Source organism: Oncorhynchus kisutch, linkage group LG30, assembly GCF_002021735.2.
Source record: "Oncorhynchus kisutch isolate 150728-3 linkage group LG30, Okis_V2, whole genome shotgun sequence".
In the NCBI taxonomy this organism is placed as follows: Eukaryota; Metazoa; Chordata; class Actinopteri; order Salmoniformes; family Salmonidae; genus Oncorhynchus; species Oncorhynchus kisutch.
The window spans coordinates 32955365-32980299 of NC_034203.2; the positions used below are offsets into that span (position 1 = coordinate 32955365).

At 46.8% G+C, this 24935-nt stretch overlaps 1 protein-coding gene across 2 annotated transcripts in view; it reads right to left on the reverse strand.

Annotated features, from left to right (window-relative positions):
• Positions 1 to 24935, reverse strand: part of LOC109874744 (protein SGT1 homolog) — a 39485-nt gene that overhangs the window by 1914 nt on the left and 12636 nt on the right. For both annotated transcript variants that reach the window (XM_031809749.1, XM_031809748.1), the window contains exon 5: positions 22315 to 22422. In XM_031809749.1, the coding sequence (XP_031665609.1) occupies positions 22315 to 22422 (108 nt within the window). The remainder of the gene's footprint in view (positions 1 to 22314; positions 22423 to 24935) is intronic.

The following is a 24935-nucleotide window of genomic DNA, read 5'->3' on the forward strand; positions in this document are numbered from 1 at the left end:
AGCACGCAAGGAGAGAAAGAGAGCACGCGAGGAGAGAAAGAGCGCGAGCGAGGAGAGAAAGGGAGCACGAGCGAGGAGAGAAAGGGAGCACGAGCGAGGAGAGAAAGGGAGCACGAGCGAGGAGAGAAAGAGAGCACGAGCGAGGAGAGAAAGAGAGCACGAGCGAGGAGAGAAAGGGAGCACGAGCGAGGAGAGAAAGGGAGCACGAGCGAGGAGAGAAAGAGAGCACGAGCGAGGAGAGAAAGAGAGCACGAGCGAGGACAGAAAGAGAGCACGAGCGAGGACAGAAAGAGAGCACGATCGAGGACAGAAAGAGAGCACGAGCGAGGACAGAAAGAGAGCACGAGCGAGGAGAGAAAGAGAGCACGAGCGAGGACAGAAAGAGAGCACGAGCGAGGAGAGAAAGAGAGCGTGAGGACAGAAAGAGAGCACGAGCGTGGAGAGAAAGAGAGCGTGAGGACAGAAAGAGAGCACGAGGACAGAAAGAGAGCACGAGGACAGAAAGAGAGCACGCGAGGAGAGAAAGAGTGCGAGCGAGGAGAGAAAGAGAGCGTGAGGACAGAAAAAGTGCGCGAGCGAGGAGAGAAAGAGAGCACGAGCGAGGACAGAAAGAGAGCACGAGCGAGGACAGAAAGAGAGCACGAGCGAGGACAGAAAGAGAGCGTGAGGAAGGAAAGAGGGCACGCGAGGAGAGAAAGAGAGCGCAAGCGAGGAGAGAAAGAGAGCGCAAGCGAGGAGAGAAAGAGAGCGCAAGCGAGGAGAGAAAGAGAGCGCAAGCGAGGAGAGAAAGAGAGCGCAAGCGAGGAGAGAAAGAGAGCGAAAGAACAAAGAGAAAGTGAGAGGACAAAGAGAAAGAATGAACGGTAAAAGAGCGGGGAGCTGAGGGAGAGAAGAGTAGTTGGTAGTCTAAATAGGGCTCAACACAGAAGTTCAGAAGATGGTAGCTCAGACAGAGCCCACCAGTCTTTTAGTGGTGTGATCAGCTCACCACAGACACACAGGGATATGCGGGGGCACAGCCCACACCCAGATCATCCAGACAGAGCGCTAACGAGACGTCTGTCAGATTGAGGGGCCGGAGTGTGTGATCAACACAGCTCAATATACTGGTGTGTGGGTGAGAGCTATCATTCTGTGGATCACAGCGGCAGGAGCACATATTTTGGGACAGATCATTACATCGGAGAAGAAAGGAGACAAGAAGATGAGAGGAGAGCCGCCACCATCCACACCCACTGAGCTGCAGCGACAGGCCCCATACCAGTGGGACATGCAATCTGCTGAGTTCTCCAGTACCCCCGTCATCTTAGGTTTGTTTGTGTGTAAGTAACTGTGTGTGTGTTCAGAGACGGTCTGATAGAGTAGGGGATGCGCTGGCATGTCGACGCAATTAAAGAACATTTCTGCTTGGCAGGGAGATGAGATTGTTCATTCATGAAGGTTTTTTTATTTATTTTTTTATTTCACCTTTATTTAACCAGGTAGGCTAGTTGAGAACACCTTTATTTAACCAGGTAGGCTAGTTGAGAACAAGTTCTCATTTGCAACTGCGACCTGGCCAAGATAAAGCATAGCAGTGTGAGCATACAACAAAGAGTTACACATGGAGTAAACAATTAACAAGTCAATAACACAGTAGAAAACGAAGGGGGGGTCTATATACAATGTGTGCAAAAGGCATGAGGAGGTAGGCAAATAATTACAATTTTGCAGATTAACACTGGAGTGATAAAAGATCAGATGGTCATGTACAGGTAGAGATATTGGTGTGCAGAAGAGCAGAAAAGTAAATAAATAGAAACAGTACGGGGATGAGGTAGGTGAAAAGGGTGGGCTATTTACCAATAGACTATGTACAGCTGCAGCGATCGGTTAGCTGCTCAGATAGCTGATGTTTGAAGTTGGTGAGGGAGATAAAAGTCTCCAACTTCAGCGATTTTTGCAATTCGTTCCAGTCACAGGCAGCAGAGTACTGGAACGAAAGGCGGCCAAATGAGGTGTTGGCTTTAGGGATGATCAGTGAGATACACCTGCTGGAGCGCGTGCTACGGATGGGTGTTGCCATCGTGACCAGTGAGCTGAGATAAGGCGGAGCTTTACCTAGCATAGACTTGTAGATGACCTGGAGCCAGTGGGTCTGGCGACGAATATGTAGCGAGGGCCAGCCGACTAGAGCATACAAGTCGCAGTGGTGGGTAGTATAAGGTGCTTTAGTGACAAAACGGATGGCACTGTGATAGACTGCATCCAGTTTGCTGAGTAGAGTGTTGGAAGCCATTTTGTAGATGACATCGCCGAAGTCGAGGATCGGTAGGATAGTCAGTTTTACTAGGGTAAGCTTGGCGGCTTGAGTGAAGGAGGCTTTGTTGCGGAATAGAAAGCCGACTCTTGATTTGATTTTCGATTGGAGATGTTTGATATGAGTCTGGAAGGAGAGTTTGCGGTCTAGCCAGACACCTAGGTACTTATAGACGTCCACATATTCTAGGTCGGAACCATCCAGGGTGGTGATGCTAGTCGGGCATGCAGGTGCAGGCAGCGACCGGTTGAAAAGCATGCATTTGGTCTTACTAGCGTTTAAGAGCAGTTGGAGGCCACGGAAGGAGTGTTGTATGGCATTGAAGCTTGTTTGGAGGTTAGATAGCACAGTGTCCAGAGACGGGCCGAAAGTATATAGAATGGTGTCGTCTGCGTAGAGGTGGATCAGGGAATCGCCCGCAGCAAGAGCAACATCATTGATATACACAGAGAAAAGAGTCGGCCCGAGAATTGAACCCTGTGGCACCCCCATAGAGACTGCCAGAGGACCGGACAGCATGCCCTCCGATTTGACACACTGAACTCTGTCTGCAAAGTAATTGGTGAACCAGGCAAGGCAGTCATCCGAAAAACCGAGGCTACTGAGTCTGCCGATAAGAATATGGTGATTGACAGAGTCGAAAGCCTTGGCGAGGTCGATGACGACGGCTGCACAGTACTGTCTTTTATCGATGGCGGTTATGATGTCGTTTAGTACCTTGAGTGTGGCTGAGGTGCACCCATGACCGGCTCGGAAACCAGATTGCACAGCGGAGAAGGTACGGTGGGATTCGAGATGGTCAGTGACCTGTTTGTTGACTTGGCTTTCGAAGACCTTAGATAGGCAGGGCAGGATGGATATAGGTCTGTAACAGTTTGGGTCCAGGGTGTCTCCCCCTTTGAAGAGGGGGATGACTGCGGCAGCTTTCCAATCCTTGGGGATCTCAGACGAGATGAAAGAGAGGTTGAACAGGCTGGTAATAGGGGTTGCGACAATGGTGGCAGATAGTTTCAGAAATAGAGGGTCCAGATTGTCAAGCCCAGCTGATTTGTACGGGTCCAGGTTTTGCAGCTCTTTCAGAACATCTGCTATCTGGATTTGGGTAAAGGAGAACCTGGAGAGGCTTGGGCGAGGAGCTGCGGGGGGGGCGGAGCTGTTGGCCGAGGTTGAAGTAGCCAGGCGGAAGGCATGGCCAGCCGTTGAGAAATGCTTATTGAAGTTTTCGATAATCATGGATTTATCAGTGGTGACCGTGTTACCTAGCCTCAGTGCAGTGGGCAGCTGGGAGGAGGTGCTCTTGTTCTCCATGGACTTCACAGTGTCCCAGAACTTTTTGGAGTTGGAGCTACAGGATGCAAACTTCTGCCTGAAGAAGCTGGCCTTAGCTTTCCTGACTGACTGCGTGTATTGGTTCCGGACTTCCCTGAACAGTTGCATATCACGGGGACTATTCGATGCTATTGCAGTCCGCCACAGGATGTTTTTGTGCTGGTCGAGGGCAGTCAGGTCTGGGGTGAACCAAGGGCTGTATCTGTTCTTAGTTCTGCATTTTTTGAACGGAGCATGCTTATCTAAAATGGTGAGGAAGTTACTTTTAAAGAATGACCAGGCATCCTCAACTGACGGGATGAGGTCAATGTCCTTCCAGGATACCCGGGCCAGGTCGAATTAGAAAGGCCTGCTCACAGAAGTGTTTTAGGGAGCGCTTGACAGTGATGAGGGGTGGTCGTTTGACTGCGGCTCCGTAGCGGATACAGGCAATGAGGCAGTGATCGCTGAGATCCTGGTTGAAGACAGCGGAGGTGTATTTGGAGGGCCAGTTGGTCAGGATGACGTCTATGAGGGTGCCCTTGTTTACAGAGTTAGGGTTGTACCTGGTGGGTTCCTTGATGATTTGTGTGAGATTGAGGGCATCTAGCTTAGATTGTAGGACTGGCGGGGTGTTAAGCATATCCCAGTTTAGGTCACCTAACAGAACAAACTCTGAAGCTAGATGGGGGGCGATCAATTCACAAATGGTGTCCAGGGCACAGCTGGGAGCTGAGGGGGGTCGGTAGCAGGCGGCAACCGTGAGAGACTTATTTCTGGAGAGAGTAATTTTCAAAATTAGTAGTTCGAACTGTTTGGGTATGGACCTGGAAAGTATGACATTACTTTGCAGGCCATCTCTGCAGTAAACTGCAACTCCTCCCCCTTTGGCAGTTCTATCTTGACGGAAGATGTTATAGTTGGGTATGGAAATCTCTGAATTTTTGGTGGCCTTCCTGAGCCAGGATTCAGACACAGCAAGGACATCAGGGTTAGCAGAGTGTGCTAAAGCAGTGAGTAAGACAAACTTAGGGAGGAGGCTTCTGATGTTGACATGCATGAAACCAAGGCTTTTTCGAACACAGAAGTCAACAAATGAGGGTGCCTGGGGACATGCAGGGCCTGGGTTTACCTCCACATCACCCGCGGAACAGAGAAGGAGTAGTATGAGGGTGTGGCTAAAGGCTATCAAAACTGGTCGCCTAGAGCGTTGGGGACAGAGAATAAGAGGAGCAGGTTTCTGGGCATGGTAGAATATATTCAGGGCATAATGCGCAGACAGGGGTATGGTGGGGTGCGGGTACAGCGGAGGTAAGCCCAGGCACTGGGTGATGATGAGAGAGGTTGTATCTCTGGACATGCTGGTAGTAATGGGTGAGGTCACCGCATGTGTGGGAGGTGGGACAAAGGAGTTATCAGGGGTATGAAGAGTGGAACTAGGGGCTCCATTGTGGACTAAAACAATGATAACTAACCTGAACAACAGTATACAAGGCATATTGACATTTGAGAGAGACATACAGCGAGGCATACAGTAATCACAGGTGTTGAATTGGGAAAGCTAGCTAAAACAGTAGGTGAGACAACAGCTAATCAGCTAGCACAACAACAGCAGGTAAAATGGCGTAGACTAGGCAACGGGGCCAACAGATAAAACAAACAAGCAGAATGGAGTACCGTGATTTATGGACAGTCCAGCGTGCATCAGCTATGTAGCCAAGAGATCAGTGTCCAGGGGGCAGCGGTGGATGGGGAAGGGAAGCTGGACTGGCGAGTGTTATCCAGGTTAAAAAAACGAACAATGACTAAATAGCTTGTAGCTAGTTAGCTGGTTAGCTTCTGGAGGTTCTTGAGTGTGTTCTAAAAATAAATAAAAAATAATAGCGATTCCGTATCACATTGGGTGAGGCAGGTTTCCGGAAGGTATAAACAAATTAAAAGTCAAAAGAGATAGAAAGTAAATATGGGTCCGGAGGGCGTTTGGGACGCAGGGATTCAGGCGGTTAGCAGGCCTGTGCTAACAAGCTAACAGTTTGTAGGCCCGGGCTAGACAAGGTAGCAGTTAGCGGACCGGAGCTGGACAAGCTAGCAGTTAGCAGGCCGAATTAGCAAGCAGGGAGATAGCGAGGGCTAGAGAGTTAGCCTTTGGGGGACGTCGCGATGGGGTGAGTCTGTTTATTCCTCTTCATGCGGTGACATCGATAGACCGGTCGTGGGCCCGGGTATTGTAGCTCAGGAGTATGCTACGGTGGTAGCGCAGGCCGGGCTAGCTTCAAGCTAAGTGGGTGGAAACGCTAGCCAGGGGTAATCGTCCAGGGTTGCGGTTTAGCTGGATAGCTAGTTGTGAAGATCCAGCGTATTTGGATGCTTAGGTTTAGCAAAATGTTTTTAAAGGGATAGCTATGTAAAAAACGAAAAATATGTAAAAAAACGAAAAATAAACAAAATATAAACAAAATATACAGGGACACGACACGACAGGACGACTTACTGCTACGCCATCTTGGATTCAGATGTTATGTCTGACATGGAAACCATGTCACTGGTGTCAGGAGTAGATGCCAGAGCATCAGAGGACACACATTCAGACAAGAGCACCGATTAGAGCTAACAGAGGAGCTCAACACTAACCCAATACGACGGACCAATCTGGGTTTGGAGAACGCTACCAGTCTCAATGCATAGTGCCAACTGTAAAGTTTGGTGTGAGGAAGAATAATGTTTTTTCATGATTCGGGCTAGTGAAGGGAAATCTTAAAAGCTACAGCATACGACATTATAGACAATTCTGTTCTTCCAAATTTGTGTCAACAATTTGGGGAAGGCCCTTTCCTGTTCCAGCATTATGGAATGTCCACATACACCACATGACCAAAAGTATCTCAAATATTGGGAGACTGTGGACAGCAGTTGAACATGGGTCAGTCAATTGCAACCTCCATGGCCACCATGGATATTATTTGACCCTGCTGGTCATCTATGAACATTTGAAAGATCGTTTTTCAAGATGTTGTCTTTATGGCCACACATGTACTCTAAAGATTTCCACTCTGGTACAGCCAGAAGAGGACTGGCCACCCCTAGGAACCTAGTTCCTCTCCAAGTTTCTTCCTAGGTTCCTGCCTTAATGGGGAGTTTTTCTTGGCCACTGTGCTTCTGCATTGCTGGCTCTTTGGGGTTTTAGGCTGGGTCTCTCTTAAGCACTTTGAGACAACTTTGTGAGAAAGGGCTATATAAAATATATTGATTAATTGATTGATTGATGGAACCCTCCACTTTGACTTTCAATGTTCTGCATAGTACAGTACATTTGGAAATTATTCAGATCCCTTGACTTTTTCCACATTGTTACGTTATGGGCCTTATTCTAAAATGTATTAAATAGTTTTTGCTTTTCTCATTCTACACACAATACCCCATAATAACAAAGCAAAAACCAGATATTTTTTTGCTAAAAAAATACAAACCTGAAATATGACATTTATATAAGTACTCAGACCCTTTATTCAGTACTTTCTTGAAGAACCTTTGGCAGCAATTACAGCCTGGATTCTTCTTTGGTATGACTCTACAAGTTTGGCACAACTGTATTTGGGGAGGCTCTCCCATTCAGCTCTGCAGATCCTTGCAAGCTCTGTCAGGTTGGATTGTGAGCATTGCTGCACAGCTATTTTCAGGTCTCTCCAGAGATGTTTGATTGGGTTCTGGCTGGGCCACTCAAGGACATCCAGAGACTTGTCCCAAAGCGACTCCTGCATCGTCTTGGCTGTGTGCTTAGGGTTGTTGTCCTGTTGGAAGGTGAACCTTTGCCCCAGTCTGAGGTCCTGAGAGCTCTGAAGCAGGTTTTCATCAAGGATCTCTCTGTACTTTGCTCTGGTTATCTTTCCCTCCATCCTGACTAGTCTCCCAGTCCTTCCTGCTGCAAAACATCCACACAGCATGCTGCCACCACCATGCTTCACCGTAGGTATGGTGCCAGGTTTCCTCTAGATGTGACGCTTGGCATTCAGGCCAAAGAGTTCAAGCTTAGTTTCATCAGACCAGAAAATCCTGTTTTTCATGGTCTGAGAGTCTTTACGTGCCTTTTGGCAAACTCCAAGCAGGCTGTCATGTGCCTTTTACTGGAGAGTGGCTTCCATCTGGCCACTCTACCATAAAGGCCTGATTGGTGGAGTGCTGCAGAGTTGGTTGTCCTTCTGGAAGGTTCTCCCATCTCCACAGAGGAACTCTGGAGCTCTATCAGACTGACCATCGGGTTCTTGGTCACCTCCCTGACCGAGTCCCTTCTCCCCAGGCGGCCAGCTCTAGGAAAAATCCAAACTTCTCCCATTTAAGAATGATGGAGGCCACTGTGTTCTTGGGGACCTTCAATGCTGTTTTTGCTGACATGCACCATATACTGTGGGACCTTAAAAAAAACAGATGTGTACCTTTCCAAATCATGTCTAATCAATTCAATTTACCACAGGTGGACTCCAATCAAGTTGTAGAAACATCAAGGATGATCAATGCAAACAGGATGCACCTGGGCTCAATTTCGAGTTTCATAACAAAGGGTCTGAATAATTATGTAAATAAGGTATTGTTTTTTATTTTTAAAACATTTGCAAAAATGCTTAAAAACCTATTTTCACTTTGTCATTATGGCGTATTGTGTGACAATTTGGGAGCAATTTCCAAACACCTGAAGGTACCACGTTCATCTATAAAAACAATAGTACGCAAGTACAAGCACCATGGAACTACGCAGCCGTCATACCGCTCAGGAAGGAGGCACGTTCTGTCTCCTAGAGATGAACGTACTTTTGTGCGAAAAGTGCAGATCAATCCCAGAACAGCAGCAAAGGACCCAGAAGATGCTGGAGGAAACAATTACAAAAGTATCTATATCCATAGTAAAATGTGTCCTATATCGACATAACCTGAAAGGCCGCTCAGCAAGGAAGAAGCCACTGTCCAAAACCGCCATAAAAAAGCCAGACTACGGTTTGAAACTGCACATGGGGACAAAGATCATACTTTTTGGAGAAATATCCCCTGTCTGATGAAACAAAAATAGAACTGTTTGGCCATAGTGACCATCGTTATATTTGGAGGAAACAGGGCTTGCAAGTCGAAAAACACCATCCCAACCGTGAAGCACGGGGGTGGCAGCATCATCTTGTGGGGGTGCTTTGCTGCAGGAGGGACTGGTGCACTTCACAAAATAGATGGCATCATGAGGAAGGAAAATTATCTGTATATATATTGAAGCAACATCTCAAGACATCAGTCAGGAAGTTAAAGCTTGTTCGCAAATGGGTCTTCCAAATGGACAATGACTCCAAGCATACTTCCAAAGTTGTGGCCCAAATGGCTTAAGGACAACAAAGTCAAGGTATTGGAGTGTCCATCACAAAGCCCTGACCTCAAGCCAATAGAACATTTGTGGGCAGAACTGAAAATTATTGTGCGAGGAAGGAGACCAACAAACCTGACTCAGTTACACCAGCTCTGTCAGGAGGAATGGGCCAAAATTCACCCAACTTATTGTGGGAAGCTTGTGGAAGGCTACCCGAAATGTTTGACCCAAGTTAAACTATTTAAAGGCGATGCTACCAAATTCTAACTGAGTGTATGTAAACTTCTGACCCACTGGGAATGTGATGAAAGAAATAAAAGCTGAAATAAATCACTCTCTACTATTATTTTGACATTTCACATGCTTAAAATAAAGTGGTGATCATAACTGACCTAAGACAGGGAATTTTTACTAGGATTAAATATCAGGAATTGTGGAAAACATTTAAATGCATTTGGCTTAGGTGTACGTAAACTTCAGACATTAATTGTAGGTATTACAGACTGGGTCAGGGAGAGGTTGAACATGTCAGTTAAGACATTTGCCAGCTGGTCATCGCATGTTCTGAGTACACATCCTGGTAATCCATCTGGCAATGCGGCCTTGTGAACATTAACCTGTTTAAAAGGTCTTACTCACATAGGCTACGGAGAGCGTGATCACACAATCATCCCAAACAGCTGGTGCTCTCAAACATAGTTCAGTGTTGCTAGCCTCGAAGCTTGCATAGAAGGTATGTAGGTTGTCTGGTAGGCCTCTGTAATCCATTATAGTTTTGCAAGCCATGCCACATCCGACAAGCACCAGAGGGACAGTTCAACGAAATGACATATTGGTTTCCTTACTCTGTATGCAGTCTTATGGACAAGGTATGACAACAATCTATGCTTTGATTTTGTTTTCCACTGTTTCAAATGCCAACATTTTAGCATTTGTAGCACAAATCCAATGAGAGTTAATGGTACCTACAGTGGGGCAAAAAAGTATTTAGTCAGCCACCAATTGTGCAAGTTCTCCCACTTAAAAAGATGAGAGAGGCCTGTAACTTTCATCATAGGTACACTTCAACTATGACAGACAAAATTAGAAAAAGAAATCCAGAAAGTCACATTGTAGGATTTTTTATGAATTTATTTGCAAATTATGGAGGAAAATAAGTATTTGTTCAATAACAAAAGTTTATCTCAATACTTTGTTATATACCCATTGTTGGCAATGACAGAGGTCAAACGTTTTCTGTAAGTCTTCACAAGGTTTTCACACACTGTTGCTGGTATTTTGGCCCATTCCTCCATGCAGATCTCCTCTAGAGCAGTGATGTTTTGGGGCTGTTGCTGGGCATCACAGACTTCCAACTCCCTCCAAAGATTTTCTATGGGGTTGAGATCTGGAGACTGGCTAGGCCACTCCTATGAAATAGCCTTGAAATGCTTCTTGCGAAGCCAATCTTTTGTTGCCCGGGCGGTGTGTTTGGGATCATTGTCATACTGAAAGACCCAGCCACGTTTCATCTTCAATGCCCTTGCTGATGGAAGGAGGTTTTCACGCAAAATCTCACAATACATGGCCCCATTCATTCTTTCCTTTACATGGATCAGTCGTCCTGGTCCCTTTGCAGAAAAACAGCCCCAAAGCATGATGTTTCCACCCCCATGCTTCACAGTAGGTATGGTGTTCTTTGGATGCAACTCGGCATTCTTTGTCCTCCAAACACGACGAGTTGAGTTTTTACCAAAAAGTAATATTTTTGTTTCATCTGACCAAATGACATTCTCCCAATCTTTTTCTGGATCATCCAAATGCTCTCTAGCAAACTTCAGACGGGCCTGGACATGTACTGGCTTAAGCAGGGGGACACGTCTGGCACTGCAGGATTTGAGTCCCTGGCGGCGTAGTGTGTTACTGAGGTCCCAGCTCTCTGCAGGTCATTCACTAGGTCCCCTCGTGTGGTTCTGGGATTTTTGCTCACCGTTCTTGTGATCATTTTGACCCCACGGGGTGAGATCTTGCGTGGAGCCCCAGATTGAGGGAGATTATCAGTGGTCTTGTATGTCTTCCATTTCCTAATAATTGCTCCCACAGTTGATTTCTTCAAACCAAGCTGCTTACCTATTGCAGATTCAGTTTTCCCAGCCTGGTGCAGGTCTACAATTTTGTTTCTGGTGTCCTTTGACAGCTCTTTGGTCTTGGCCATAGTGGAGTTTGGAGTGTGACTGTTTGAGGTTGTGGATAGGTGTCTTTTATACTGATAACAAGTTCAAACAGGTGCCATTAATACAGGTAAGAGTGGAGGACAGAAGAAAAAGTTCTGTGGTCTGTGAGAGCCAGAAATCTTGCTTGTTTGTAGGTGACCAAATACTTATTTTCCACCATAAATTGCAAATAAATTCATAAAAAAATCCTACAATGTGATTTTCTGGATTTTCTTTCTCATTTTGTCTGTCATAGTTGAAGTGTACCTATGATGACAATTACAGGCCTCTCTCATCTTTTTAAGTGGGAGAACTTGCACAATTGGTGGCTGACTAAATACTTTTTTGCCCCACTGTATATTAGCATTTTCATACTTCATGTCTGAATCACAAGGTATAAACAAATGTATCGTATAACTCAATGATGGTTTGCATATGAAGCGTAGAAATGCTAATATAGGCACCGTTGACTTGTGCCACACGTTGGATTTATGCCACAAATGCTAAAAAGATAGCAACTGAAACAGTGGCAAGGTAAACAATACCAAAATCATGGGTTGCTGTCATACCTTGTCCAATTTTGTAATTTGGGTGAACTATCCCTTTAACATTGATGGGGTGGGGGGGGGGGGGGTAAAAATAAAAAAAATTAAATAAAAATCAGAATAGCATCTGGTGGTCAGAATCTAGTAATATCAGGATGTAGGATGGGACAAATCTAATTTCAATTACCAATTTCTCTGAAAAAAATAATAAATAAACATAATAACAGATTACATGACATAGGATGAAGAAACAATACTCCATTCTACTTATTAACCATAATTTATTCACAACTAATTAAATATTTAAGTTGTGTATATTAATTACACTTGTTTAATTTGATGACTATTATTTATAGCCAAGTCGTCATCTCTATAGAGCTGCTGCCTATGCTGTCTGACAAAGTCACTATTTAATTGTTTTTCAAAGTAAATAAGGCATACTTTTATGTAGTGATGGGTGAAAAACTAAATCGATAGTTACATACCGTATGGCTTTAAAAACAAATTCCCAATATTCTTTTTGCGTTAGTTGGCTGTACCTACACCAAAGCAGCAGTCTTTTTCCTCCAGTTTTCCTTTTTTAATAATAAAACAAAAGGAATAAAATGTGTTTTCAGCACTTTTACTGCCATGCCTGATCAAAACGTGTTTTCTCATGGCTCTCTCATCCCTCTGCAGCCGACATATGGTGAGCAATATGTTTGGAACGTTGAATCGCGATAAAAATCAGTATCGAATCGCAATATTTTTAGAATCGTGAGAATCACAATACATATCGTGATAATAATAAGAATTGTGATAATATCGTAACGTGAGGTCCCTGCCAATTCCCAGCCCTACTTTTATGACTGCTGAATATCAACTATCAATCACTTAGAGGATGTCTCTTCGGGTAGAGATGCCTCAAAGCAACTGCTCTCTATCCCTCTCGATTGTGCATTTCTCTCTTCTCTCCCTCTGCCCCACACTAACCTAATGTAGCAGGTGTAATGGATTATGGTCATTGTCGTTAGTTACCACTTTTTCTGCCCTAAACCATGTATAATATTGGCTTGTTGGAAACTACAACTCCTACTACATAGCACAGTTTGGGCTTGATTTGTCATGTTTGACATTTCAAATGGTACCGCAAAGATGGTCAGAGGTTCACACATTTAAAAAAATTATTTTCTTGTTAAAGTCTTTAAAAATTGACATTCGACAGTGGGTGGACTAGCAGCCATCTTTGTGGAAGTAATTAGAAGTTAAAATGTAAATTACATTTAAATGTCAATGGTGTACCAGCTGAAGTGCAGTGGTCCGAAAGAGATGGTCTGAAGAGAAATAGTTTTCATTGAATGGACCTATGATTGAAATGACACCCACCCTGTATTCATGAGCATGTTGTGTCTTAACCAATGGCAGCACAACACAAAAACCTCAGATCATATAAAGTAGGGACTTAGCTACATCACAGGCTAATATGAAGATGTTTTTTAAAAATGTTCTTCAATAAATGACTTCGACAACCCTGTTTGTAAGCTTCTAAATGACACCTAACTCAACCGTTAATATTTTCCATTGAAGACCTGGATGTCTCATGGTATGGTGAGGTTTGCAAAAGGAGTCACCTTTGAGCACATCCATCTCCTAAAGGTTTTTTTGCCTGATGACTCCAACAATTCTTCTGCTACTCTGTTTGCTACATACTTCAGTCGGAGACTGCCATTATTGAAGTAGTTTGTGGTGACATCAAAATGAGGGGTGTTGTACAAAATAAAGTATTCAGTGATTGGATCATTTCTAACCAATCAAAGTATCAAAGGCAACGACATTGTCAAAATGGCGCTTTACCCACATGTGTTTGTTTGGGCTCTGGCCCAACCCATTGGTTTCTGGGACGAATCACAATGGTTAGAATGTGTTTGCGTTCTAGAAATAGTCGGGGAGGTGCTCAGATCCAGACTCATTGCAGAGAATAAAGTAACATCCATGGCATAGTGTTTGGCCGGAGCAAGGAGTTTGGGTAGCCAGCAAAAAGGTTTTAGCATTCAGCTTAAAAAAGTCATTTTCTTCCATGGCCAGATATGTATGGAACCAAGTATGGTCATTATTTGGGTCTCGCAAAATAAGAGGGGCGCACCGCCACCTTGTTGACTTGGCTGCGACACGATTGAAAGATTTCAGGGCAAATTAAACAGATATTTAGATATGATAAAGTTACTATCTTTGACAAATGACATTGTCGAATCATAGAAACTTTGTAATGGCAGTCAAACAAACGTCAACTGACCGAAGTTGCTAAGCTTGCTTGATAACCTTCAAATGAATTACAGAATATCTCCTATATTTATACAGATATCAGATCAGCTCATGAATCCCGGTGAGATGAAGAGTGGAAATAGTTCAAGGTATCTTAACAGGGACCAACTGTTTTAAAAATAGCCATACCTACTCTCGTACCGTTTGTTGCTCACACCTACTGAAGCTCTCATATGGGCAACAAGTACGAGACAGCACAGAGAAGGGGGAAACGTAAGAGCGGTAATTTAGGGGTTGGGTTAAATGCATAAGACACATTTCAGTTGAACGTAGTCAGTTGTACAACTGACTAGGTATCCCCCTTTCCCTTTTACATAAGCAAGCGACGTGCTTTGATTACACAACCTATAGATTACAGAATAAAGTTAGGATTTTTTTTAGGTGAGACACGAGTCAGAATTTGGAGTTTCAGTGGGATTGGAACTGGAAATGAAAATAGCCTAGGGTCTAGGACATGTGAAGATAGGGAACATTTCCCTCATGCCTCTCTGAATTGTTAACAGCATTCATGTCTGACAGAGATGCCCATGTATTGAATTGTGCATAGGCCTATGAAATTTGTGACTGTCTGAGAGTCACAATAACAGCTCAAAGAGGCACACGTTATTTTATAAGCTATACCAGTGATTCCCAACCAGGGCTACTACTTGGCCTATCCACAGGGGTTCTTGAGAAGATTCATGAGACCATATACCTATAGGTAAAATGCACGAGGGGGGTACTTCTGGGGTATCCAGGCAGAGCAAAATTCAGTTGGTGGAACAGTAACCAAAAAAGGTTGGTAACCACTGGCTATACTTTAGGGGTTTTCCTTTAGGGTTTATTAACTGCATTCGGGTCGCATGGCAGCCCCTACTTTAGATTACAGCAAAGAAGAATTGAAAAAGCAACGTTTCAAATAAAAACACAGTCTGGTTAGGGAGGCTGACAGGCATGGAAATTACAGGGAGGGAGGTTGTATGTTATCTATTCACAAAGACCAGATGAGTTTGGAGTGTGTGTGTTTACACTTCCATTCTGATCAAACACTCTGGTGTGTAACTGGCTGTGCTGTCGTGACAACCCTGTGCGTTAGAATGTCTGTCATAGCCGATGAGGGAGGAGGTCAGAACTGAGATGTGAGACACTCATAACGCACACATTTACAGGACAACTTCGGGAAGATTCTGTGAAGACAGCTCAATAGTGTTAAGTGTAATTTCTGAGCATGTGTGTGTCTATCTTCCCTTCTAAGCCCTAGTTCAAACAGCGCCCTATCACAGCACAGAACTACGTCACGTTCTTTTTGAAAGAGTGGTTAGAGTGCACAGAGTGTGTCTCGGGCCCTGACCTCTGACTTCCTAGGTTTTGGCCTTTCTAGGGAGTTTTTCCTAGCCACCGTGCTTCTACACCTGCATTGCTTGCTGTTTGGGGTTTTAGGCTGGGATTCTGTACAGCACTTTGAGATATCAGCTGATGTACGAAGGGCTATATGAATACATTTGATTTGGATAGATTGTCGTCTGAAACAATATAGTACCCTTCGCCTGTCATTTGACGATAGTTCGGCAGCCTCTGATGCTCTTTCGGAGTGGTGCTGTTGAAGCATGCCTTCATTTTATTTGACATTTTTTGACCCCCTTTTCGTGGTATCCAATTGGTAGACAGTCTTGTCTCATCACTGCAACTCCCATATGGACTCTGGAGAGGCGAAGGTTGAGAGCCGTGCGTCCTCCGAAACACAATCCAACCAAGCTGCACAGCTTCTTGACACAATGCCCACTTAACCCGGAAGCCAGCTGCACCAATGTGTCGGAGGAAACACCATACACCTGGTGACCGTGTCAGTGTGCACTGCGCCCGGCCTGCCACAGGAGTCGCTAGTGTGTGAAGGGACAAGGAAATCCCTACCGACCCTGTCTCCCTGTGTTGTGTGTGTGTCTCCCTGTGTTGTGTGTGTGTGTCTCCCTGTGTTGTGTGTGTGTCTCCCTGTGTTGTGTGTGTGTGTCACCCGGTGTTGTGTGTGTGTGTCACCCGGTGTTGTGTGTGTGTGTGTCCGTGTGTGTGTGTGTGTGTGTCCATGTGTGTGTGTCCCTGTGTGTCTCAGTCTCCATGTGTGTGTGTGTGTGTGTCTCCCTATGTATGTGTCTCTCCCTGTGTGTGTCTCTCCGTCTACCTGTGTGTGTGTGTCTGTGTGTGTCTCAGTCTCCCTGTGTGTGTGTGTGTGTGTGTCCATGTGTGTGTCCATGTGTGTGTGTGTTCCTGTGTGTGTGTGTGTCTGTGTGTGTCCCTGTATGTGTGTGTCCCTGTGTGAGCGTGTCTCCCTGTGTGTCTCCGTCTCCCTGTGTGTGTCTCCGTCTCCCTGTGTGTGTGTGTCCCTGTGTTTGTGTCTCTCCCTGTGTGTGTGTGTCTCCGTCTACCTGTATGTGTGTGTGTCTCCGTCTCCCTGTGTGTGTGTGTCCCTGTGTGTGTGTCTCTCCCTGTGTGTGTGTGTCTCCGTCTACCTGTATGTGTGTGTGTCTCCGTCTCCCCCTGCGTGTTTGTCCCTGTGTGTGTGTTTCCCTCTGTGTGTGTGTACCTTTATGAGTGTGTCCCTGTGTGTGTGTGTGTGTGTGTGTCTCTGTGTGTGTGTGTGTGTGTTCCTGTGTGTGTGTACCTTTATGAGTGTGTCCCTGTGTGTGTGTGTGTGTGTGTGTGTGTATCTCTGTGTGTGTGTGTATCTCTGTGTGTGTGTGTGTCCCTGTGTGTGTGTGTGTGTGTGTGTGTGTCCCTGTGCGTGTCTGTGTGCGTATCTGTGTGTGTGTGTGTGTCCCCGTATGCGTATCTCCCTGTGTGCGTGTGTGTGTCCCCGTATGCGTATCTCCCTGTGTGCGTGTGTGTGTCCCCGTATGCGTATCTCCCTGTGTGCGTGTGTGTGTCCCCGTATGCGTATCTCCCTGTGTGCGTGTGTGTGTCCCCGTATGCGTATCTCCCTGTGTGCGTGTGTGTGTCCCCGTATGCGTATCTCCCTGTGTGCGTGTGTGTGTCCCCGTATGCGTATCTCCCTGTGTGCGTGTCCCCGTATGCGTATCTCCCTGTGTGCGTGTGTGTGTCCCCGTATGCGTATCTCCCTGTGTGCGTGTGTGTGTTTCTCTCCCTGTGTGCGTGTCTCTCCCAGTGTCCATGTTTCTCCCTACGTCCCTGTGTGCGCGTGTCCCCGTGTTTGTGTGTCCCCGTGTGTGTGTCCCTGCGTGTGTGTGTGTGTCCGTGTGTCTCCGTCTACCTGTGTGTGTGTGTGTCTGTGTCTCCCTGTGTGTGTGTGTGTCCCCCGTGTGTGTGTCCCTGCGTGTGTGTCTCCCTGTGTGTGTGTGTGTGTCTCTACCTGTGTGTGTGTGTCTGTGTGTGTCTCCCTGTGTGTGTGTGTGTCTGTGTGTGTCTCCCTGTGTGTGTGTGTGTCCCTGTGTGTGTGTTCCTGTGTATGTGTGTCCCTCTGTGTGTGTGTGTGCCTTTATGAGTGTGTCCCTGTGCGTGTGTGTGTGTGTGTGTGTGTGTGTGTGTCTCTGTGTGTGCGTGTGTCCCCGTGTGTGTGTGTTCCTGCGTGTGTGTGTGTGTCCGTGTGTCTCCATCTACCTGTGTGTGTGTGTGTGTCTGTGTCTCCCTGTGTGCGTGTGTCCCTGTGTGTGTGTGTCCCTGTGTGTGTGTGTGTGTGTCCCGTGTGTGTGTGTGTCTCCCTGTGTGCGTGTGTGTGTCTCTACCTGTGTGTGTGTCTGTGTGTGTCTCCCTGTGTGTGTCCCTGTGTGTGCGTGTGTGTCTGTGTGTGTCTCCCTGTGTGTGTGTGTGTGTCCCTGTGTGTGCGTATCTCCCTGTGTGTGTGTGTGTCTCTCCCTGTGTGTGTGTCCGTCTACCTGTGTGTGTGTGTGTGTGTGTCTCTGTCTCCCTGTGTCTCCCCGTCTCCTTCTGCGTGTGTGTGTCTCCCTGTGTGTGTGTGTGTCCCTGTGTGTGTGTTTCTCTCCCTGTGTGCGTGTCTCCCTGTGTGCACGTGTCTCCCTGTGTGTGTGTGTCCCTGTGTGCGAGTGTCTCCCTGTGTGTGTGTCTCCCTGTGTGTGTCCCTGTGTGCGTCTCCCTGTGTGTGTGTGTGTGTGTGTGTGTGTGTGTTTCTCTCCCTGTGTGCGAGTGTCTCCCTGTGTGTGTGTGTGTCTCCCTGTGTGTGTTTCTCTCCCTGTGTGCGTTTCTCTCCCTGTGTGCGTGTCTCTCCCTGCGTCCCTGTGTGTGTGTGTCCCCATGTGTGTGTGTCTGTGTGTGTGTTCCCGTGTGTGTGTCCCCCTGTGTGTGTGTGTGTGTGTTTGTGTGTGTGTGTCTCCCTGTGTGCGCGTGTCCCCCTGTGTGTGTGTGTGTGTGTCCGTGTCCGTGTGTCTCCGTCTACCTGTGTGTGTGTGTGTGTGTGTCTGTGTCTCCCTGTGTGTGTGTGTGTCCCCCGTGTGTGTGTCCCTGCGTGTGTGTGTGTCTCCCTGTGTGTGTGTGTGTGTCTCTACCTGTGTGTGTGTGTCTGTGTGTGTCTCCCTGTGTGTGTGTGTGTCCCTGTGTGTGTGTTCCTGTGTATGTGTGTCCCTCTGTGTGTGTGTACCTTTATGAGTGTGTCCCTGTGTGTGTGTGTGTGTGTGTGTGTCTCTGTGTGTGCGTGTGTCCCCGTGTGTGTGTGTTCCTGCGTGTGTGTGTGTGTCCGTGTGTCTCCATCTACCTGTGTGTGTGTGTGTGTCTGTGTTTCCCTGTGTGCGTGTGTGTCTGTGTGTGTGTGTCCCTGTGTGTGTGTGTGTGTCCCGTGTGTGTGTGTGTCTCCCTGTGTGTGTGTGTCTCTACCTGTGTGTGTGTCTGTGTGTGTCTCCCTGTGTGTGTGTGTGTGTCCCTGTGTGTGCGTGTGTGTCTGTGTGTGTCTCCCTGTGTGTGTGTGTGTCCCTGTGTGTGCGTATCTCCCTGTGTGTGTGTGTGTGTGTCTCTCCCTGTGTGTGTGTGTGTCTCCGTCTACCTGTGTGTGTGTGTCTCTGTCTCCCTGTGTCTCCCCGTCTCCTTCTGTGTGTGTGTGGCTCCCTGTGTGTGTGTGTGTTCCTGTGTGTGTGTGTCCCTGTGTGTGTGTTTCTCTCCCTGTGTGCGTGTCTCCCTGTGTGCACGTGTCTCCCTGTGTGCGAGTGTCTTCCTGTGTGTGTGTCTCCCTGTGTGTGTCCCTGTGTGCGTCTCCCTGTGTGCGTGTGTGTGTTTCTCTCCCTGTGTGCGAGTGTCTCCCTGTGTGTGTGTGTGTCTCCCTGTGTGTGTTTCTCTCCCTGTGTGCGTTTCTCTCCCTGTGTGCGTGTCTCTCCCTGCGTCCCTGTGTGTGTGTTTCCCGGTGTGTGTGTGTCTGTGTGTGTGTTCCCGTGTGTGTGTGTTCCCGTGTGTGTGTGTCCCCCTGTGTGTGTGTGTGTGTTTGTGTGTATGTGTCTCCCTGTGTGCGCGTGTCTCCCTGTGTGTGTGTGTCCCTGTGTGTGTGTGTGTTTGTTTGTGTGTCCCTGTGTGTGTGTGTTTGTGTGCGCGTGTCTCCCTGTGTGTGTGTGTCCCTGTGTGTGTGTGTGTGTTTGTGTGTGTGTGTTTCTCCCTGTGTCCATGTCTCTCCGTGCGTCCATGTCTCTCCCTGCGTCCCTGTGTGTGTGTGTCCGTGTCCCCGTGATTTTAAGAAAGGCATTGATGTTTATGGTTAGGTACGCGTTGGAGCAACGACAGTCCTTTTTCTGAATGCGCACCGCATCGATTATATGCAACGACAGACACGCTAGATAAACTAGTAATATCATCATCCATGTGTAGTTATAACTAATGATTATGATTGATTAAGTTTAATGCTAGCTAGCAACTTACCTTGGCTTCTTACTGCATTCGCGTAACACGCAGGCTCCTCGGAGTGCAATGTAATCAGGTGTTTAGAGCGTTGGACTAGTTAACCGTAAGGTTGCAAGATTGAATCCCTGAGCTGACAAAGTAAAAATCTGTCGTTCTGCCCCTGAACAAGGCAGTTAACCCACCGTTCCTAGGCCGTCATTGTAAATAAGAAAGTGTTCTTAACTGGCCTGCCTAGTTAAAGGACCTGCCCAGTTAAAGGACTTGCCCAGTTAAAGGACTTGCCCAGTTAAAGGACTTGCCTAGTTAAAGGACCTGCCCAGTTAAAGGACTTGCCTAGTTAAAGGACCTGCCCAGTTAAAGGACCTGCCCAGTTAAAGGACTTGCCCAGTTAAAGGACTTGCCTAGTTAAAGGACCTGCCCAGTTAAAGGACTTGCCCAGTTAAAGGACCTTCCCAGTTAAAGGACTTGCCTAGTTAAAGGACCTGCCCAGTTAAAGGACTTGCCTAGTTAAAGGACCTGCCCAGTTAAAGGACTTGCCCAGTTAAAGGACCTGCCCAGTTAAAGGACTTGCCCAGTTAAAGGACCTGCCCAGTTAAAGGACTTGCCTAGTTAAAGGACTTGCCTAGTTAAAGGACTTGCCCAGTTAAAGGACCTGCCCAGTTAAAGGACTTGCCTAGTTAAAGGACCTGCCCAGTTAAAGGACCTGCCCAGTTAAAGGACCTGCCCAGTTAAAGGACCTGCCCAGTTAAAGGACTTGCCCAGTTAAAGGTTAAAGTTAAAGGACTTGCCTAGTTAAATCCGATTAGTAAAATACCGATTTCCGATTGTTATGAAAACTTGAAAAATCGGCCCTAATTAAATCGGCCATTCTGATTAATCGGTCGACCTCTACCCTCAACCCTGTGTCTTTCTCTCCCCTACCCGTGTCTTTCTCTCCCCCACCCCTGTGTCTTTCTCTCCCCGAACCGTGTGTCTTTCTCCCCGAACCCTGTGTCTTTCTCTCCCCGAACCCTGTGTCTTTCTCTCCCCCACCCGTGTCTTTCTCTCCCCAACCCCTGTGTCTTTCTCTCCCCCACCCCTGTGTCTTTCTCTCACACACCCCTGTGTCTTTCTCTCCCCCACCCCTCTCCTCTACCCCCCCCCCCCTCTCCCCTCCGCGCTTCTCTCCCCCATCCCTTCCCCCCCCGACCCCTCTTGGGCTTCAACACACGTGCACCTCTGTGTCTGCTGTCGCCACGGTGAACTGTGAGTGAGTGTTTGTGGGGAGGAAAGAGGTGCTACATCCTCTCTCTAGGGGGGAAACTAGTTTTGGCATTGGCTGGCAGGAACTCAGGAATAACTTGACACTTCTCTACCTCACTTTCTAATCCATTTCTTCTTTCTGTCCCTCCATCTTTTCCCCTCTCGGCTGAGCTATGAGGCTGCATGTCTATCTGTCCTCCAAATCATCTCCCCCTTCACGCTCTGTCATCCTCCCCCCCGTTGTGCTGTGTGTGTGGCATGTCCCACTATCTCGTTAGCAGACTGAGCACCATCTCATGCCCTGAGCGAGCCCCGACAGCCTACACCTATCCACAGATTCCCAAAGCACACTCGATGGGTTGGCTCTCTCCCTCCCTCTCACCCAAACCCTTTTAGACATGTACACGCACAAACACAGGATGAAATTCTCACAAACTCATTGGATCCGTTTCAAGCTAGCCATACACTCATTGAAACCTTTTCAAGCGTGCCATTTGTCGTCGATACAATATATCTATATTCCATTTTGACATTCAGAAGGATTGTCCAGTTCAACAGAATACAGCAGAAACACCAGAGAGCCATGGAGAGATGCCTACACCCTCATTAGCCTACACCAGGGCTCTCCAACCCTGTTCCTGGAGAGCTTCCCTCCTGTAGGTTTTCGCTCCAACCCCAGTTGTGACTAACCTGGTTCAGCTTATCAACCAGCTAATTATTAGAATTGGGTGCGCTAGATTATGGTTGGTGAAAAACCTACAGGGCGGTACTAGGAACAGGTTTGGCAGCAGGTAGTCTAGCATTAAGAGCTGACTAAGTGAAAAATCTGTCAATGTGCCCTTGAGCAAAAGCACTTAACACTAATTGCTCCTGTAAATTGCTGTGGATAAGAGTTTCTGCCAAATTACTCAAATGTAAAAATGTGAGACCCCTGGTCTACACTATATACACACATATTAGTGTACACTAACAAGTGTCCTTCCCAGTCATTAATGTCCATAATTACCAACAACTTCAGAGCTTGTTAATCCTCACAGGGAAGCTCTCTGGTGTGTGTTGACACAGTCAGGTCTGTATTAAAGAGAACTCTCTGTTATACTAATGGTTATTTACCACATTTCAGTGTGGTTATTCTCTGGTAACCTGCTGTGTGTTAAATCACATCGCTATGGGTCCCTTATAAAGACTGAGCGCTGCAATGTTATGCCCTTTTTGAGGCAAATGGTAGTTCTGATAGGCTGAGTGGTTTGACGTGTGTGTTACCTTTGTGGAGAGGACCTTGAAGGTGCTGTGTTGGGGGACAATGGAATGCAGCAGCTTCATGTTCAAGCTGAAGTCCTCCCCTGAAGGAAGCTTCACCTCAGCCGACAACTAAAGAGAGAGATACACACAATTATAAAACACACACCTCTTTTTATAGTGGGGTGGGGGTCGAGGACCGTTTCGTCAAATTCACCCTGAGGGGTTTAGTGCTGGTCTGAAATCAGTTGGGCTTTCTTTCTTGGATTGGGGATTTAGACTTAGATCTAGGAACAGTTTACCCTCCCTGAGTTTACAGGCACCCCTGAGGGCCTAGCTGGGGGAGTGAGTGAGCGTGTATGTATGAAGGAACATGTGCCCATTGCAGTGCCCCTGGAGGAAAAGACCCTAGCCATCTTATTACCCATAATAACACCTCCCCTACTGTTCTCACAACCACAGAAAGAGAGAGTGGGCAAGGGCAGAGAGAAGGGAGGGGTGCGAGATGTGGAATTGGAATCAGGCCCCTCTCTGTGTGTTTCAGAGGGAGCGCTGCTCTACTGTAACGGGACCTCAGGGGGCACAATAACCCCCTATTTTACTGCTGTACAGCTGTGTACGCACACGAGCCCTACTCAGCCTCTGGGCGAATGACTCCCCTCTGAATTACTCCCCTGAAATCTTTCATTTCAGATCCAGAACATCCATTACTCCTCATCTCCATCTCATTTAAACCCAAATCATTCATTTACAGCACAGATACAACACTATGCCCATACTTCGAATTGATTCAATGTTATCTACACCACCGCCGCAAACAGACTAATTTTAACGTCAATAAGATGAGAAATAAAGACATGCTAGGGACAGCTTCCTCCTCAGCAACTATACAGGGCTAATACTCTGGCAGCTTGGAACTGTACTTCTCTCCTCAAGAGCCCCTTACACTGATGTGTGTGTGTGCGTGTATATAAACTCAAAAAAAGAAACGTCCTCCCACTGTCAACTGCGTTTATTTTCAGCAAACTTAACATGTGCAAATATTTGTATGAACATAACAAGATTCAACAACTGAGACATAAACTGACCAAGTTCCACAGACATGTGACTAACAGAAATGAAATGTGTCCCTGAACAAAGGGGGGGTGGTCAAAAGTAACAGTCAATGCAGCTGGTGGCCACACCAGATACTGAGTACTGCAGTGCATCTCCTCCTCATGGACAGCACCAGATATGCAAGATCCTGCTGTATGTTACACCACTCTTCCACCAAGGCACCTGCAAGATCCCAGACTGGGGGGGGGGGCCCTAGCCCTCACCCTCCAATCTAACAGGTCCAAGACGTGAGAACCAGGCTCTTCGCTGGCCATGGCAGAACACTGTCTTGCAGAAAATCACACACAGAACGAGCAGTATGGCTGGTGGCATTGTCATGCTGGAGGGTCATGTCAGGATGAGCCGGCAGGAAGGGTACCACATGAGGGAGGAGGATGTCTTCCCTGTAACACACAGCGTTGAGATTGCCTGCAATGACAACAAGCTCAGTCCGATGATGCTGTGACACACCGCCCCAGACCACGACGGACCCTCCACCTCCAAATCGATCCCGCTCCAGAGTACAGGCCTTGGTGTAACACTCTTTCCTTCGACGATAAACGCAAATCCGACCATCACCCCTGGTGAGACAAAACCGCGGCTCGTCAGTAAAGAGAATTTTTTACCAGTCCTGTCTGGTTCAGCGACGGTGGGTTTGTGCCCATAGGTGACGTTGTTGCTGGTGATGTAAGGCAGGTCCTCACCAGACAACAGACCTACAAGCCCTCAGTCCAGCCTCTCTCAGCCTATTGTGGACAGTCTGAGCACCGATGGAGGGATTGTGCATTCCTGGTGTAACTCGGGCAGTTGTTGCCATCCTGTACCTGACCCGCAGGTGTGATGTTCGGATGTACCAATCCTGTGCAGGTGTTGATACACGTGGTCTGCCACTGCGAGAACGATCAGCTGTCCGTCCTGTCTCTCTGTAGCACTATCTTAGGCTTCTCAGTACGGACATTGCAATTTATTGCCCTGGCCACATCTGCAGTCCTCATGCCTCCATGCAGCATGTCTAAGGCACGTTCACACAGATGAGCAGGGACCCTGGGCATCTTTCTTTTGGTTTTTCAGAGTCAGTAGAAAGGTCTCTTTAGTGTCCTAAGTGTTCATAACTCTGACCTTAATTTCCTACCGTCTGTAAGCTGTTAGTGTCTTAAGGAGAGGTATATCTATAATTCCATGTGTATAACTTGTATTTTCATCAAAATTTATGATGAGTATTTCTGTTGAGTCGATGTGGCTATGCAAAATCACTGGATGTTTTTGGAACTAGTGAACGTAACGCGCCAATGTAAACTCAGATGTTTTGATATAAATATGAACTTTATCAAACAAAACATACATATATTGTGTAACATGAAGTCCTATTAGTTTCATCTGATGAAGATCATCAAAGGTTAGTGATTAATTTTTATCTCTATTTGTGCTTTTTGTGACTCCTCTCTTTGGCTGGAAAAATGGCTGTGTTTTTCTGTGGCTTGGTGGTGACCTAACATGATAGTTTGTGGTGCTTTCGCTGTAAAGCCTATTTGAAATCGAACACTGTGGTG